Source organism: Eulemur rufifrons, chromosome 16, assembly GCF_041146395.1.
Source record: "Eulemur rufifrons isolate Redbay chromosome 16, OSU_ERuf_1, whole genome shotgun sequence".
Lineage (NCBI taxonomy): Eukaryota > Metazoa > Chordata > Mammalia > Primates > Lemuridae > Eulemur > Eulemur rufifrons.
This window is the reverse complement of record NC_090998.1, coordinates 28,683,736-28,700,362: the sequence shown is the minus strand read 5'-3', so window position 1 is coordinate 28,700,362 and position 16,627 is coordinate 28,683,736. Positions and strand designations below refer to the sequence as shown.

General features: G+C 37.4%; 1 protein-coding gene across 4 annotated transcripts in view; it reads right to left on the bottom strand.

The window, feature by feature from the left end:
• Positions 1–575: 575 nt before the first annotated feature.
• The window catches only part of FGD4 (FYVE, RhoGEF and PH domain containing 4), a 207,052-nt gene continuing 191,000 nt past the window's right edge, over positions 576–16,627 (bottom strand). For 3 of the 4 annotated variants that reach the window (XM_069490061.1, XM_069490063.1, XM_069490064.1), the window contains 6 exons: positions 13,772–13,802; positions 13,476–13,568; positions 13,033–13,158; positions 10,686–10,826; positions 7,426–7,566; positions 5,639–6,331 (listed from right to left, as the gene is read on the bottom strand). In XM_069490061.1, coding sequence (XP_069346162.1) covers positions 6,074–6,331; positions 7,426–7,566; positions 10,686–10,826; positions 13,033–13,158; positions 13,476–13,568; positions 13,772–13,802 — 790 coding nt within the window. In that variant the 3' untranslated portion in view covers positions 5,639–6,073. Of the gene's footprint in view, positions 1,851–5,638; positions 6,332–7,425; positions 7,567–10,685; positions 10,827–13,032; positions 13,159–13,475; positions 13,569–13,771; positions 13,803–16,627 lie in introns of those variants that run through there. The other variant, XM_069490062.1, reaches the window with a different exon arrangement.

Here is a 16,627-nt window from a genome sequence, read left to right as displayed (position 1 = left end):
TTTTTGAGACAGAATCTCACTCTGTTGCCTGGGCTAGAGTGCCATGGCGTCAGCCTAGCTCACAGCAACCTCAAGTTCCTGAGCTCAAGCAATCCTCCTGCTTCAGCCTCCCAAGTAGCTGGGACTACAGGTATGTGCCACCATGCCCACCTAATTTTTCTATATATATTTTTAGCTGTCCATATAATTTCTTTCTATTTTTAGTAGAGACGGGGTCTCGCTCTTGTTCAGGCTGGTCTCGAACTCCTGAGCTCAAATGATCCACCCGCCTCGGCCTCCCAGAGTGCTAGGATAACAGGCGTGAGCCACCGAGCCCAGCCACAAGCTTTATTCTCGAAACACTTATACAGATGTTTTTGGTGGGGAGGTAGGGTCAGAAAGGTGCAGGGCTACCCTACTGGCATAATTTTTTCCTGAGCAAACAACCAAAATCATTGTGAACCGAACATTTATAATCCTAGCTGAAATAACATCTAAAGCTTTGGAATTGATTTAACGATGTGTTTATTTACAAGATACAAATGTTTAATATTTAATAGGAATTAAAGTGCTTAATTTTACAATGTTTCCAATTCTCTGCCTTTATGACCAAATATACATATGTTACACCATATATACACTATCTGCAAGTATTGTACATTCATACAGCTAGAAAAGAACAATTACTTATGGTGTACACTTTCACATTTTAGTCAACCATAAAATTCTGATAACATACCTTTTCAAACTTATCAGTCAACAATTCAAAAGAAAAATCCAGGTAACACTTACTTGAAAGTATCAGTCAATTGTCACTCACAAAATGAAGTGCTAGTTTGGTTAAAAAAAAAAAAAAAAAAAAGTCTTACATACAAGCATGATTGTTTTGCTAATGAAGAGACCCCCCTCCCCCAAGTGATACATTCCAAAATCCATGTATTGTGTAATAGATAATGTAATTCTGCTATCATAATGGTCCCCACAGGCTATTTCTTCTCAAACCTATATTTCACTATGTATTTGGTATTCACTTATTAAAATATGCTAGGAGATTTAACTTTCCACTAAACCTACCACAATGAATTTTAGGAAAAGGGGTGACCATCATGTAACTCTCAGTGACCCCAACAAGTTAAAAACTATCTTGTAGAAGCCATGTGCTATTTCATCTCAGAACATACAAAAGACACTGCATTCTGCCATATGCTCAGTCTGGAAAGTAGAAGACCATGACTGACATTAGAGGGATTTTTTTTTTTTTTTTTTTTTGCCTCAGTAAACAGTGCAGGAAATGGCCTAAGAGAATTATTTCTTAAAAGTCCAAAGGAGAAAAAAGATATTGTACTCTACAATTTAAGAGGCCAAGGTCAAAAGCCTGTGTGCAATGGATCCCATCAGCATGCAATTACATAGATTTGTATTTTATAGTTTATATCCCTTCTGCAGTTTAAGTATTTTCTTCTTAAAATACAATGCTCTGATCTGGGGATCAACAGTCTCTTTCTGTCCACCTCTCTGTTCATTTTTTTTTTTTTTAAGAGACAGGGTCATTGTGTCACCCAGACTGGAGTGCAGTGGTATGATCATAGCTCACTGCAACCTCAAACTCCAGGGCTCAAGTGAGCCTCCCATCTCAGCCTTCCCAGTAGCTGAGACTGCAGGTGCATGCCACCACACCCAGCTAATTTTTTAATTTTTTTTGTAGAGACAGGGTCTCGCTAAGTTGCCCAGGCTGATCTCAAACTCCTGGCCTCAAGTGATCCTCCCACCTCAGCCTCCCTTGAGTGCTGGGATTACAGGCGTGAGCCACTATGCCTGGCCTGTTCATTCTTTCTTGTTTCAGTTTCTAATCTTATTCCTCTCTACCCTAACTGTAAAGAAAGCAAAGTTATCTTCTCATGACCAAATGATTAAAGGGCATGTATAAGGATGAATTATACATAAAAAGTCATGTAAATAATTTATGTTAAAATATTTAAGTTAAAAATTTTTATAGAAAAATTTCATTCCTATGGAAAGGCAGAATTGAAAATCAACAGTGTTTTTACATATATACATACATATATAAATTCACAGAAAGCATTTTTTAAGTAGACATTGTGGTTTTTATATATCATTCATATTTTCTAAATCTGAGAATCTATAGTAGATAATAGTATGAAAATAAAAAGTAGTTTTATTCTAATAAAACTGGATAAGAATGAAGAAGCAACATGATCCACTACAGATGTCAATACAGTCCTAAGAATAGGAACTGGCTGGCCAGTCCTTATATTAATACATTCTTGGAGAATACAAAATTTAAGAATGAAAACATTAAGACATTCTTGCCTTTCGAATTAATTTTAGCTTATAAATACCATGTGCTTAATCTTAGACCCGCTAACATGAACATCACGTGATGTAGGGAAGTTTAGTTAATTTTCTACTCTGCATTCTAGCAAGGATACCTGCAAAAAAACAAGACCTTGTTCTCTAGAAGTTTATTTGCTCCTGTTGGTACTTGTTCAAGATATATCCAGTCCAAAAAGATCATCAGAGATTTACCACAGACAATATGCTCAGAAAAAAACTTAAGGCTTTGAATATAATCAGAAAAAACAAGCAACCACCCTGTTTCCACAAAGTCAGGATAAGAAAAAGTAAAACAGAATTATGAACTCACAGAAGTATTTCTGATAGGGTTTTAGAAGGCATCAAAGAATCTTTAACAACCCTGCAGTACCATGAAGTGTATAATTTTCTTCATACGTTTATGACTAGCACAAGTGCTCCTTTTAAAAATCCAAATGAACATGGGGACAGAATACATTTAAAAGGTCAGTTCCTGTAACAAGTTTGGTAATGTAAAAAAATTGGTATTTTTTAAAAAAATTTGGGGTAGGTCACCCAGTGAATTAGATAAATACACCAACATGTATGCTGAATTAAACTTCATGGACAACAAAATGTAGCTTGATAAAGTAGTGCAGATGTGCTTTGTTTCACTATCCATATCCTTTTGAAGCCAAGGAATGATGCCCCCTACCCACTTCCCTTTCCCTGCTCTCAGCAATCTGAATTAGTGTCATATCTAGGAAGTTAATAACTCTCTATGTCCTTGTGGCTAGGGGCCTTCATATTAAATTTTCAGTATAAAACCATACCCTGAAGAGTTTTATTGCTTGCATACATGACGGCATTGTAGATGCCGTTATTACAAAAGTGGCTGGTGGTGGTTTTCATTATGCCCCGTGTAAAACCGAGATAAAAGTCTGCACTGCATTTTATACTTAACACACCAAATGGTAGACTTTCAACAAAGGCAAAATTTAATTTTAAAAACTGGAATGTTTTGTAATGAATAGCGATTTTGTCAAACGAGTAATTTTTAAGTTTGGAGGAAGGGCATGTTAAAGACAAGACTTGGAAAGCATCAAATGAATGAAAATAAAGAATTAAAACTTTCACACAATGTTGGCTTTAATAGGAAAGCAACCAATGAGGTTTGTTTAGGTTCAATTTGTCATGACTGCTCAGGTGTCTCAAAGGAAAAGACATTGATTATGCTCATAACCAATCACACTTTGAGGTCTTTTGGTTGAGGAGTTTAATAAATGCTAAGAGTATTCCTTTACCCTTCTTCAAGTAAAAGCATTAATGAATCTTTAATAAGAGAAACAGGTAAGGCTGTTTCATTGCTTCTCTTTCTGTTTAGCTGAAGGTGGGGTGGAGAGTGAAGATGGTGACTGGATAAGCAGACATTCTCTTCTAGGACTAATGTTTCTCATTTAATAAATTAAAGATAATGACTACGAACATGATAATATCCTCTTTACATGAATATTCTTTTAATATAAGTTAAATAACATTGCTATTTATTGAGCCAAAACTTCAGTGTCCATGTTACTTCTATTCCAGAAGACCTTAAGGGTAGGGAAAGTCTAGTTTTCTTGCTGTTCAAAATAGTTTTCAAAAATAATCTGACTCATAAATCTTCTCATTGGTCCGTACATTTCCATTGTTCTATCCACATTTACAAAAGTCATCTTCCCCTGGTAATCATTCTACATTCCTGTTACTTCTCTTAAGAGAACCAAAGCATCATCTATAGCTATATTTTAACTTTCTCAATAACTACTCTCAACACATATCACACACACAAGGTGGGCAATTAGATAAGAGAAGCAATGTAAAATTTCTTTTCGTCTGTTCCCTGATTTAATAGGGCCTAAGAAGCTACCTTTATCTCTTTTTGGCTCCAAGTATTTGGTTTAATGTTAATGATCATGGCTGGTATTCCTTTTATGGAGGAAGGGAACTTAATTATGTCAGCAATAATTGGTTGACTTCTTTCTTTGGGGTGGAAAAAATAAGATACTTCTTAAAGTAATAGGGCTCCAATGTGTGGCAGTCTCAAATTCTGTTCTACATATAAGGTGTAATCCTTACAGACTGAGGTTAGGGGGTCATTCTTGTGTATTTCTAGCAGACTGGTACAGTAAAAAGTGAGCATGTTTGGGGTATGACAGTGTAAAGGAAACAAAAAGGTAAAATTCGAGAGAAGGATTAAGTTAAACAGTCAATGTGAGATTTTAATCACAAGTATAATATGTTGTAGAGCAGCCTTCATGACAAAGAATCATAATTTGTCTATTAAAATTCCCAAGAGGATAAAAGGGAGAAAGTTCTCAGACTTTTTTCAATCATTTGTACCTCTTGAAAAACTTCCATTAAAATATCGCTTTTTCAATATTATGTTTTTCCCTTCTAGGGTGAGGTGGTTTGAGCACAAACTTCCTTTAATATCTATTGACCACCCCCCACCCCAAACATAGGTTATCATGTGTGAATTCTGTTTCATTTCTGACAAAGGAATAGGCCCACACAGTTATCGTTAAGTATTCATTATATATAGTCCTCATGTAACCATGCTTAATCGTCTCATGGAAAAGAAAATCATTACAAGAAATGTAGTTTCCACACGTCCCAGTTCTGTGCAATGTCAAGTGTCTCACAGAGTTCAGGTTTTGGTGGCAATTTTTGTACATGCTGATGTTAACTACTGCCACAATTATAGCACTGTAAAAGGTAAAATAATCTATGACTTTGACCGTCCCAGTGACCAAAATGCACTTTAATCTCAGAATAATCAAAACTGAAGCATTAACTGAACCCTCATCTTGTATTTAAATAGGTATTAATAGCACCTTCTAAGAGAGGCACTGTTTTAAGTAGGCACAGAACAAAAAAAAAGGTATGTTAAAAGTACTGTTGGAATTCACGAATATATCCCATGCCACATAAATTACTGCTTATTATAAAAATACCATACCCTTAGATGCCAATCAGTTAAACAAATCACTAAAAACATTTCTTAAGTTCAGAACACCGCTCGATTCCAAGATAAACCATGCTTTATATTTATAAAATAAATTAGAGATGAATGTGAACCTAAAGCTGAGGAGAAAAGCATGGAGAGTATATATATTTAATACTATATACACATAATTGCTATATACTTAAGATATTGTATTCTTAGGAATATTTCTACAAAAACAAGTATTACCTTTTCTGAATAAGTCAAAACTCTGAACACATACAATTTGTCTTTTTTCTTTCATTTAAAAAGAACAGACACCATTTATGCAGCTTGAGATTTATAAACTAAATTAAATAAGTTAATACTATAGTCTAAACCGTCCCTGTATTTTTCACTATGGATCTATTTTGGCAACATGGAGGTATATCTTTTAAACTGTTACAGGTCCTACGTGTGAAAGAGAAGACTTTAAAGGATTTCTTAAATGAAAGTGCTCACTCTAACCTGATGGTGATAGAATCAATTGATAACATTTTCTTCAAGACAAAAAGTATATATTCAAGGAATAGCTCAAAACAATGCTCAATTTTTCACATTTCAAAACTTTTATCGGTAGAATGGCTCTGCACATTAATTTCACTAAGAGTACATAAACATAGGAAAATAGTCCCCAAAAGATGCATTTATGAGCCCCTATTTTTCAACATAAAGTGCTAAGATATGAGTAGGGAGAACTAGGAATGTCTTGAGCTGTAAGTCTTGAGACCTCCACACCGTGGTTGGTCCTGGAGTTCAGCATTCGGATTTTCTCTTAGGTTCAGGATGATCGTCCAAGGTGGCTGAGTGCTCATTTAGACCCTCTGGTGTCTCACCTGTGACAGCTAAAAAGATGATTTTCAGCCACTTCTGCTTCAGTTCCTCACTGTCTGCAGCAAAGCTGTGCACAGACTTGGACTGGGTCAGTTTGAAACTGTGTGGCAGGTCTGCACTCCGCGGCATGTCGTCCACAACATAGCCCAGGAGCGGAATGGTGGCCTGGGCCCTGACATCCTAAGGAGAAACCATTGGACATAAGAGCATGAGATGTATTAGCTTTGCTACGTGTGGCTCTTGCTCCTAATAAACCTCTGTTCCTCCTCCTGCCTCACACAGGTGAGCTCTCCATGGTCAGAGGGGAATTGCAGTGCTTAGCCCGGGGCCTGTCCATGAAGCCACTGATAATGTCGACTGAACGAACGAGCGGACACCCAACCGACACTACACCTTCTCTACGCAAGGGAGCCCGTTCAACTCTCCATTTAGTGAAAAAAGAAGAAAATAACAGCCACCTTGTTGCCTTAAACCAGCCAGCATTAATGATGATTCATTTATTCATCAATTCATTTATGGACAGGGAAAAGGTTTTAGGAAAAACAATGAAATAGAATAAAATGTATACCTTGGTATTTTTAGTCTATTTCCAAAATAAAATAATTTTACTAGCCCTTAATGTAAATATAGATTAAAATACAACAGTGACATTTAAAATTTTTATATTTTCAGGGTGAATGCATACTTGGTTTCAGTGTTGTACATTCAATTTTTTTTTAAGCACAACACAATCCATATTTCCTGGTGCTGCTCTTGTTAGAAGCTAAACCTGCATATCTGTTGTTCCTATAGATTTATCTCTGATCCATACACAAAGGGTTCCCAAAAAACTGTTACTGAATGGCAATCAAGATTGATTTAAACTCCCTCTTCCTCGAATATCCATTAAGGCAAAAACAAACAAAATTAAAAAGTCTCTTCTTACTATTTCCTATCATTAAAAGGTTTGTTCTCCCCTCTTGCTTCAACCTCCTTTCTCCTCATGCTCATTCTTAATTCAACTCACCTTTTCTCAAACCCACTGAATAAAAAAAGGTTAGAGAATGAGAAGGGGACAGATGACCCACAGGTTGCAGAAAATATTGGCTATAAAATGCATTGATCAGCTTAAACGACAAATCTGAATTTTAGTTTCAATTTTAATGAAACACAGTGAAACTGCCTGAGTTCTCTCGTTCTAGAGGGGAGCAGTGGAGGGATGTTGAGTTCACTGACCAGCCACCCTCCGCCGCCCCTGAGGGCAGTGGTCCCTTCAGACATATGCGCTTAGATACCTGAGGAGCACCGTACATGTACAGCACAAGAGGGTCTTGCTTGGGGATGACACACCAGGCTTTCTGCCAAGGTTTTGACTTCTCCATGTACTGAAGAAAGCTGCACACCACACTGTTTCCAGAGACTTCTGCCGATTCGATCTAGAAAAATATAATGGAGAGAAAGCAAGAGAGAATGAACACACAAAGAACCAGAGAGAAATAACTAGACTTAAGGGAAATATTCATAAAGTACAACGTGTTTAGATACAATGTCTCTTTGGATTGTCCAAAAAAGATTCATTGGCAATTGCTGTTTAAACACCATTACTAACATGGAAAAATATGTAACTAGAGTTAAACATTTATAAACTGCTACTATGTAGGAACTTTTCTTAGCAATACATGTATTATTTCATTTAATCCTTACACCAACACAGGTAAGTTTTTACTTTCATTATCTCTGAGGCTCAGAGTTTAAGTAGCTTTCTCAAGATCACCTATTTAAGAATTGGCATGCTGGGATTTGAACTTCAACAGTCTGGATCCAGAACCCAAACTTCTCACTCTGTCACACTGGGTAGAGTGCTGTGGTGTCAGCCTAGCTCACAGCAACCTCAAACTCCTGGGCTCAAGCAATCCTGCCTCAGCCTCCGGAGTAGCTGGGACTATAGATGCACACTACCACACCTGGCTAATTTTTTTTCTATTTTTAGTAGAGACAGCCTCTCGTTCTTGCTCAGGCTGTTCTCAAACTCTTGACCTCAAGCGATCCTCTCTCGGCCTCCCAGAGTGCTAGGATTACAGTTGTGAGCCACCACACCTGGCCCAGAGCCTGAACTTTCAACCACGATGCTATACCTACCTTCAACTGTGCAAGACTGTAACAGCAAAAAGTAAACACCAACCAGCAATCTTTATCCTAGTACCTGAGATTATAAAACTTTTGTTGCAATACATTTTCTTTAGAGTCGTTCACAATTTTCTGCTTTGCCTCTTAATACATAAATCATTGGCTAAAAAGGGAACAAAACCATTAAACTAAATGATGGCTTTTACTATTTACATTATGGAAAGTAACTGGTTTGTAGTAACTTCTATTTTCTATCTCTGAAACCCTTAGGGTAGTACTCAGGGTAGTCCGGGGCTGGCTTGCAAACCGTTTTGTTACTAGTTCCAGGTAAGCACAGAAAGTAAGAATCAGCATGAAACTTTTGTAACAATCTTACACGGCCATGATACCCAAGTGCCTGATTGTGTATTTTACAAAAACATTGATCTGTAATGATTTGGAAATAAAACCAATGCTTCATCACAGATAGTTTAGGCAGCACTGGTTGGCAAATGATGGCCCACAAGCCAACTCCAGCCCATTACTTGTTTGTGTATGGCTGTGAGCCAAGAATAGTTTTTACAGATAAATGTTTACAATCAATTTGATAATAGGGAACACTAACTTTGGACTCTAATTAAGTGAAATGTTATCCTCCCAAAAAGAATTCCATTCTTATTAGTAGATCTATAATACAAAAAATCCACATACTAAATATATTTGGAATTTTGTCAATTAAAATGTGTGGAAATTTGTTTTCTCTCTTCTTACAAGTATATATGTAATATCCTTGGTTTGGCCTCTTGGCCTGCAGAGACTATTGTCTCTGACCCTTTATAGAAAAGTCTGTTGACCACTGTTTTAGGGCATGTAACATACGTGTTGGCATAAAGTGAGTCTCAAATATGTATTTAAGTGTGTGTGAGCATATACACACTTATCTCCTACTTATGGACCTCATACTATGCATTTATATGGTTAAATGAGTTGACAATAAATAATTTATTACTTTCCCGCAAATAGATGGTTTTCTAGAAAATTAGCTAGAGATTTATTTTGTAGATACAATCTGAAGCTCACCCTTAAAACAAGTTACCTGACACATTATACTGTGCCAGTGTCACCAGTTATTGCTATTAAGTCTTGAGGCTGAGGCTGTGTTCTTGTACAAGGAAGCATGTCATTCCACCGTCACTGCCTAAGAAAGCCACACTTTGGTCTGCCATACAAGTAACATCTATATCCCAGAAGAATTCAGAATTACAGTTTTACCTTGTGGCTCTATGCTGTAACCTCAAATGGAACATGAAGTTTATGATCCTTTTATTAGTTAACAGAAATGACCTTTGCACACTTATACAAAGTAAATGCTCAATAAACACTTGACCTTTAGAAATTCTTAATGAACCAAGTATGCCTATGACTTCAGATACACAGAATTTTGATCCTGAGCCTATTCTTCACCCTTTCCAGGCTACCTTGAACTTCTTGTCACAAAGGCCTTATTATATTACATTACTCCTTATATTGCTAATATCTCTGGCTGGGAAACTCGTTGCAGATACAAGCTGCTTTATAGTTCCTAGGCTTAGGGATCTGAAATTTATTCTAAAACATGGGTCAAATTCACTTGGTAGACACTTCAATAATATTTCAGTGCAATTATCAGATTACTGTCACTGGCTATTAAAGGACTATAATAAATTGGCTATTTTATTGCAGTTAAGTTGAAAGAGTTTTTCAGGTAATAAGATAGTATGTTAATCTAAATTTGGAAAAGTTCACATAATGGTTTTTAAAGCCAACATGATAAAATTGAGAGAGAAGCTTTCCCATAAAGAAAATATACTATAATTGGGCATTAGAAGAGATACCAATTAAGATAGCTGCCCCAACAAAATCAATGTATTTCATTCTCAAATGCACGGTGGTTTAACATAGCAGCTCCCCTTCCTATACCACCAAGTGGGATCCCAAAAGTCAGCAATATGAAACAAAAGTATGAATCTTGCTCATTATCCAAATTGTTAATGCATTAAATACCATGTGAATTGTACTTAACTCATGCTAGTTTTGAGCCCAGGGCCTTGTGAAGCATATGTAACTCACACATCTCTTTACCTTAGGAGCTGTGTGGTGCTCAGGCAACTCACGCTGCCATGCTATAGCATATATGTTACACAACGGGTGGTCCCTGGGACCACTCATATAACTCATGCATACAAAAAAAAAAAACAATAAATTTTCATTAAATTAGAAAGGATTGTTTTGTTTTCACAATGAAACACCATGGCCCCAAAGACAAAGAATTTTTTTCTAGTGTGGCAGTCAATGTGTTAAATACTCAGAGAAATAACAAAATATATTACTTGTATTCCTCATGGCTAAGAGAATTCTGTGTTCCTTACATAAAAGTATAAAATATAATCTAATATTTAATATTTCATACCTCTAAAATTCCTTTCCTTTTCTTTTCTTCACTATCTGTGAATCCACTTATTATTTGATAACAGTCTTTACAAACTTTGCTCAATTTACCACCATCATATTCAAGTTGAGCTTTGTAGTCAGAACACTTCCAACAAACCACCTTAAATTTAAAAAGAAAAATGAAGAGTGACCAATCATATTTAAAGCGTAAGACTTAGGTAGTAATTAGTTATAGGTACTGATAAATGAGAAAAAGTTAAATGTAAAAGGCAGATATTTATTGGACTGAGAAAATCCCCGTAAACATTAGGAGCAGGTATTAAGGTGTAATGCTGTCCGTGATAGGTCCTGCTCATTCATCCTTCTCTTCCTGCCCTTCAAAAGCAGAAGATCCTCAAAGGCTGGGTCCAGACCTTTACTCTTTGTACTTCTGGGTGTTTCATCAATATCCTCGCAAACTGAACTCACAATCTTCCTGCCCCGAGCTCTCTCCTCACCTGATCCCACCCACTCCTCCCCACTGCAGGAAACGGCACAGTCATCTAACCAGTCCCCAAAAGTCAGATACACACGAGTCATTCCCTGCACCATTTTCTATCTCACCCTGAAGATTCACCGTATTACAAAATCTTGCTGATTTTACCTCCTAAATATTTCTTCAATCTATTTTTCTGTCTTCCTTATATTGACCTAAGTCCAACTATCAGTGCCCCAGTTTGGCCTACTTTTCTAGCCTCATGACCAGTTCTTTTAACAGTCTTACTGGCTCCCAGGTCCCCATTCTTACATCCTCCCTCCCCCCAAGCTATTTTCCAAACAGCAACTAGATGCCCTTTTAAAAATGCTAGTCTGATAAGTTCCCTCCTCTGTTTAAAATCTTTCAGTCTTCCTTTGCTCTTGGGTAAAGAACCAATTCTTAATTGTGGCCTACCAGGTCCTGCATAATCTGCCCTTCTTACCCTGGGGCTCTTTGTCTTCTGTGACATTGGTTTCTTACATCACCAAAAGGCCATGCTCCCTTCAACTCTCATTTCTGCTTCAGTGAGTTAACCTTTGCTCATTCTTTCGATGTTGACTCAAATTTCACTTCCTCAAGGGAGACTCCTCCAATACTTCCAGAATAGAGAACATCTCCTGTCACTATGCCACTAAAGTTCCCTGTACTTTCATCATTCATAGCACTAATTACAGTTGTTTTATTTTTTTAAGAGACAGGGTCTTGCTCTGTCACCCAGGCTAGAGTGCAGTGGCATGATCATAGCTCACTGCAGCCTCTAACTCCTGGGCTCAAATGATCCTCCTACCTCAGACTCCAGATTGGCTGGGACTACAGGCTCGGACCACCATGCCTGGCTAATTTTTAAATTTTTTTTGTAGAGACTGGGTCTCACTGTGTTGCTCAGGCTGGTCTTGAACTCCTGGCCTCCAGCCATCCTCCTGCCTCAGCCTCCCGAAGCATGGGGATAACAGGCCTGAGCTACCACGTGTGATCTTATTATAGTTTTTAATTATATACTTGTGTGATTATTTGATTGTTTGTCTCCCTTACTAAGCTGTAAACTTCAGGAGAGACTGCTCACCAGGTACACAATAAACATTGACATAATGAAAATGCATATAATTTCTTAGTGAATGATATATATATTTTTTGAGACAGGGTTTTTACCCTGTTGCCCAGACTGGAGTGCAGTGGCACAATCACAGCTCACTGCAATCTCTAATTCCTGGGCTCAAGCGATCCTCCTGCCTCAGCCTCCCAAGTAACTAGGACTACAGGTGCATGTCACCATACCCCACTATTAATACTTTTTTAATTTTTTATAGACAGGGTGTTGCTATGTTGTTCAGCCTGTTATGTTGTCTCAAACTCCTGGCCTCCCAGATCCTCCTGCCTTGGGCTCGCAAAGTGCTAGGATTACAGGCCTTGTTAGACACAATCAGGCCACCACGCTCAGCCTGCCTCCATTCTTATATAATTAGCTCTTTCTCACCTTTTCGGCATCAGGTTAAATACTAACCCCACAGATAGGTCTTTTTTTTTTCCTATCTAAAAGATTTGGTTCCAAATCTTTCTCCATTACCAACACTTTCCATTTTAACTTCTTGATTGCTCTTATTCCATCTACTTTAAATTAAATTCTTATTTATCTGTTTTCTCCATTACAATGTAAACTCCGTGAAGCCAGGGATCATTTTGTTTATCATTTTTTCTACAGGGCCCAACACAGTGCTTTGCACAAAGTTGGCACCAAAGTAAGTTTATTATGTGATTTCTTATAGGATTTTTTTTTTGTCTTTTTCCAAGTTCATGCTTTTACCTATTATACAGTTACTAGCAACCTTAACGATCAAGAAATCTCACTCACATGTCCACATGCTCGACAATGATGTCTCCTTCGTGTCAGTGCATTGAAAGATTCTTTGCATTTCATACACATTGTCACTTCATTATCTCGGATCCACCTTGGGGCTCTTTTCCCTAGCTCAGCAGTCTAAAAAGGAAAGATTGATTCATTTTAATAGAAAAAAATTACTTCTCTTTTATTGTTATTTATTTAAAAGCACTTTAACAACTTTGTTCAAACCACATTTTGAAACTCAAGGAAAAGAAATAAAAGGTTCATAGGAGTTTAAGCAGTGTGAAAAGGCACTCAACTATTGCAGTCATTTAAGAAGGAATGAGATTCTGGCTAAACAGCCAGTTCTGACATTGTACAGGAAAAAGGCTGGATAACAAAATGATTAGATAGCTATTCTGCAACTGCAAAGAGATAAAAGGGCTTAAAGTTAAGAATTTAATTCAACTTACAGAAACCTCGGAGTGAATGTCATTATCTTTTGCAATTGCATTTCTGAAGGTTTCATGCCTTTGATGAAAAGCATCAATGGTCTCTTGAAGGGCCTAAAAGTTAAATACAAAGCACATATTAAAATTTCACCTGCAAATTAATAGATACACTTTACCAAACAAATATCTATGATAGGAATCACCTTCAAAAATGAATTTGTTCTAATGACTGTATATTAAACAAACACACCAATATGTACACATTTGTGTACACACAGAAAGGTTACCAAAAGAATTAAAATAGAAATCAGGCTTACCTTGATCCATTCTTCTTTGTCTTGCTCAGAACTAAAACAAAACAAAATTAAAGTGAATACAGAGAACATTAATGAATTACACCTGGTGAGTAAAACTATGCTTTATAGTTGTTCCAACTTTTTGGAAAATTCAGGGATGTCCTGGAAGAAATTACAATCAAAATTAAATAGAATTTCTGGCAAATGAACAAATAAATTCTCAAACAGAGGTTCAAACTATACACTGACTCTGGTACACATAAATGCTGATGGGGAGAGTCAAGTTTAGCTTCTATTAATATAATGCCCTGACATAAGTTTAATAACCACAATCTGGTTCTCCATATATCAGGCGACTCTGTATATCTAGCATTATACTGGATATATAGCAGCTAATCTTCCAATTTTCTAAAACACATGAAGGCTATTAAAAGCAACTAAATACAGCTCATCTTAGAAGAGATGATTATCCTTGAGAATCTAAAATAACTCTGTAAAGCCTTAGGGAGCTATTTAACATTTCCTTTGATAAACAATTTTATTTTCCTATTCCTAGGAGGCCTCAAGCAATACCATACCTAACCTATTATAGATAAAGCAAAGCATATAAAAATTTTAAATGCTGCAGAAAGGGGGTTTTTCACAGATTAATGTACCCCAGTGATTAGTAATTCTCCTCAGGGAAAAAATTTCCTTGACTGTGATCAAGTTCTCTTTTTTGTGTTAAGGCAAATTTTATTTCCTTACATAGACAGCTTCTGTCATATACCATATTTGAAAAATCCCTGTTGGTAGACTATGAACTGGGTAAGATCTCCAAATTGAAGGATTTTGACAAGTATCAAGGAGAGGGGTCTGCCTGTTTGCATGTGTTTGGTAGGCAGGGCCTGAATGTCACCTGCCTCATTCCCATAGGTATGAAATATGCATGAGATTGGTCAGAGGTTTGTTCCTGTGACAAAAACCACCTTTCCAGCAAATTGATTCCTGAGCACCATTGTGTGCCAGGAATGCCACTGGAATCCGTGCCTGTCAAGTGGAAGCTTCTACTTATTGTCCACCGGGGGCTTCAATCTTGCCCATTAAAAAAAATTGTCTCCATACTGCTTTGCAGTGCCTTGCCCTTCTGGCTCTGTTGCCCTTGGAGCATGGTTATTTGCTAGCTGCTTTTACCCTCTCAGATGGAAAGAAACCTGACAAGTCTTTAATGCTTTTTGTTTTACTTTTTTAGTTATGGCAGGTTGTTTTTTTTTTTTTTTTTTACTCTTTAATATACTTACTACTAGATTTTAATTTCCACTTAGAAATAGAGAACCATAATAGCATTCTGCATATAAAACAGAATACTTTTTATCCTTTTCAGTGTGTAAGAAGCAGCACAAATGTAAGAGGTCAGTCTTGAGGCTGACACATACCTTAGCAAGAAAAACGAATCCTTTTTTCCTAGTTGGCTTCAGAAACAAACACTCTTTAATCATCTCCAAATACACACCCAATTTTTGGTTCCACATAATCCCTGTGACACTGTGACTTTCTTGGAACTCCAATGTTTGTCTCCATTCTTGAGAGAACCATCATAGACTAGATGGAAAGTAATCACTTAATTCAGATCTTCAATATCACCATATAGTCATAAATGTAACTAGAGCAATGAGATTAGGGGAGTAAGAGATTTAAGGAAGAATGCCATGTTTCCAATACTGATTGGAATGTATCCCAATACTGTGTATTGGAATGTTATGAAGTGATGATTATCTAGACTTAGGAAAATTGCTCACTAGTCAGCCCCATCCTACAGAGAAAATAGCCTAACCCATTAATGGAGGACTTAAGTCTCTGTTTAAGCAAACCAAGAAATCTTAGAAATATCTCCCCTGCTGTTGCACACATCTCTTGAGCTTGCAGATTTGGAAGTATGCTGAAATTTCAGCACTTCATTCCTGCAATGAAGACTCCTATGATGATCAAAACTATTGATGAGTGTTCCCTGTTGCGGGGTCAATAACTTAGTGAATCAACCATGCAGGGAGGACTCATGCCAGCAGCCTTCAGCACAAAATCATACATTCTTCCCTTGGGTTTGAGGGGCTGGGGCCCAAAGCCCACCATGATAAGGTAGGAAAACCATTACCTTCAAAGCCAAGTCTGTCACCTTCTTAACTCAAGCTTGAAATGCTATCTGCTAATCTTCAAAGCAGTCCCTTGGCTATACCCTAAGTTATGGGAGGTTCAGTATATATTCTCTGTAGGAAACCAAAGAACTGGCTGTCTCTTTAAACTTTCCCAGCCTGCCATACCTTCCCATAAATGTAAACTGAACAGTTTCCGAACTCCCCGGGCACAGATTCCTGTTAAAATGTTTTATTCTCTTTTCAAAGTCTGAAGTTGAAGCCCTTAGGCATTTACTAAGTACAAATGTCCAGAATGAATTCACCTGAGCAGCCAGAACCACATGCTACTGGTGCAAAGGAACAGAAGGAGTCTATCTCTCCATGGATTCTAGGATAGCAACACTGATTAGAGCTGAAATTGGTACTTAACCCTCTGATCTGTGTGACCTCCTGGAGTATCTAAATTTTCACCATGTGGGGCTTTGCATGATAAATGCATGACTGTCTTCTAAAGCAGATATTCAGAACCTGACAGCATCCTGTCTTCCAGAGGTTCATGCATGAGGGAGCTGTGATCTACTGCAATGGTTCTCGTGTCTCTCCCTCTCCACCCCCAAACATGGTTACAGTTAAGGGAATGTTGTTAGCCAGCCCTTTCTCTCCCACTCAGTAAAACATGTAACAAGAGCCATACTTCCCAGAAGTCCTGGGTGCCAGAGGCCACCTGAACCCCAAATGGCTCCCTTCATGTATCCTCCACCTGTGG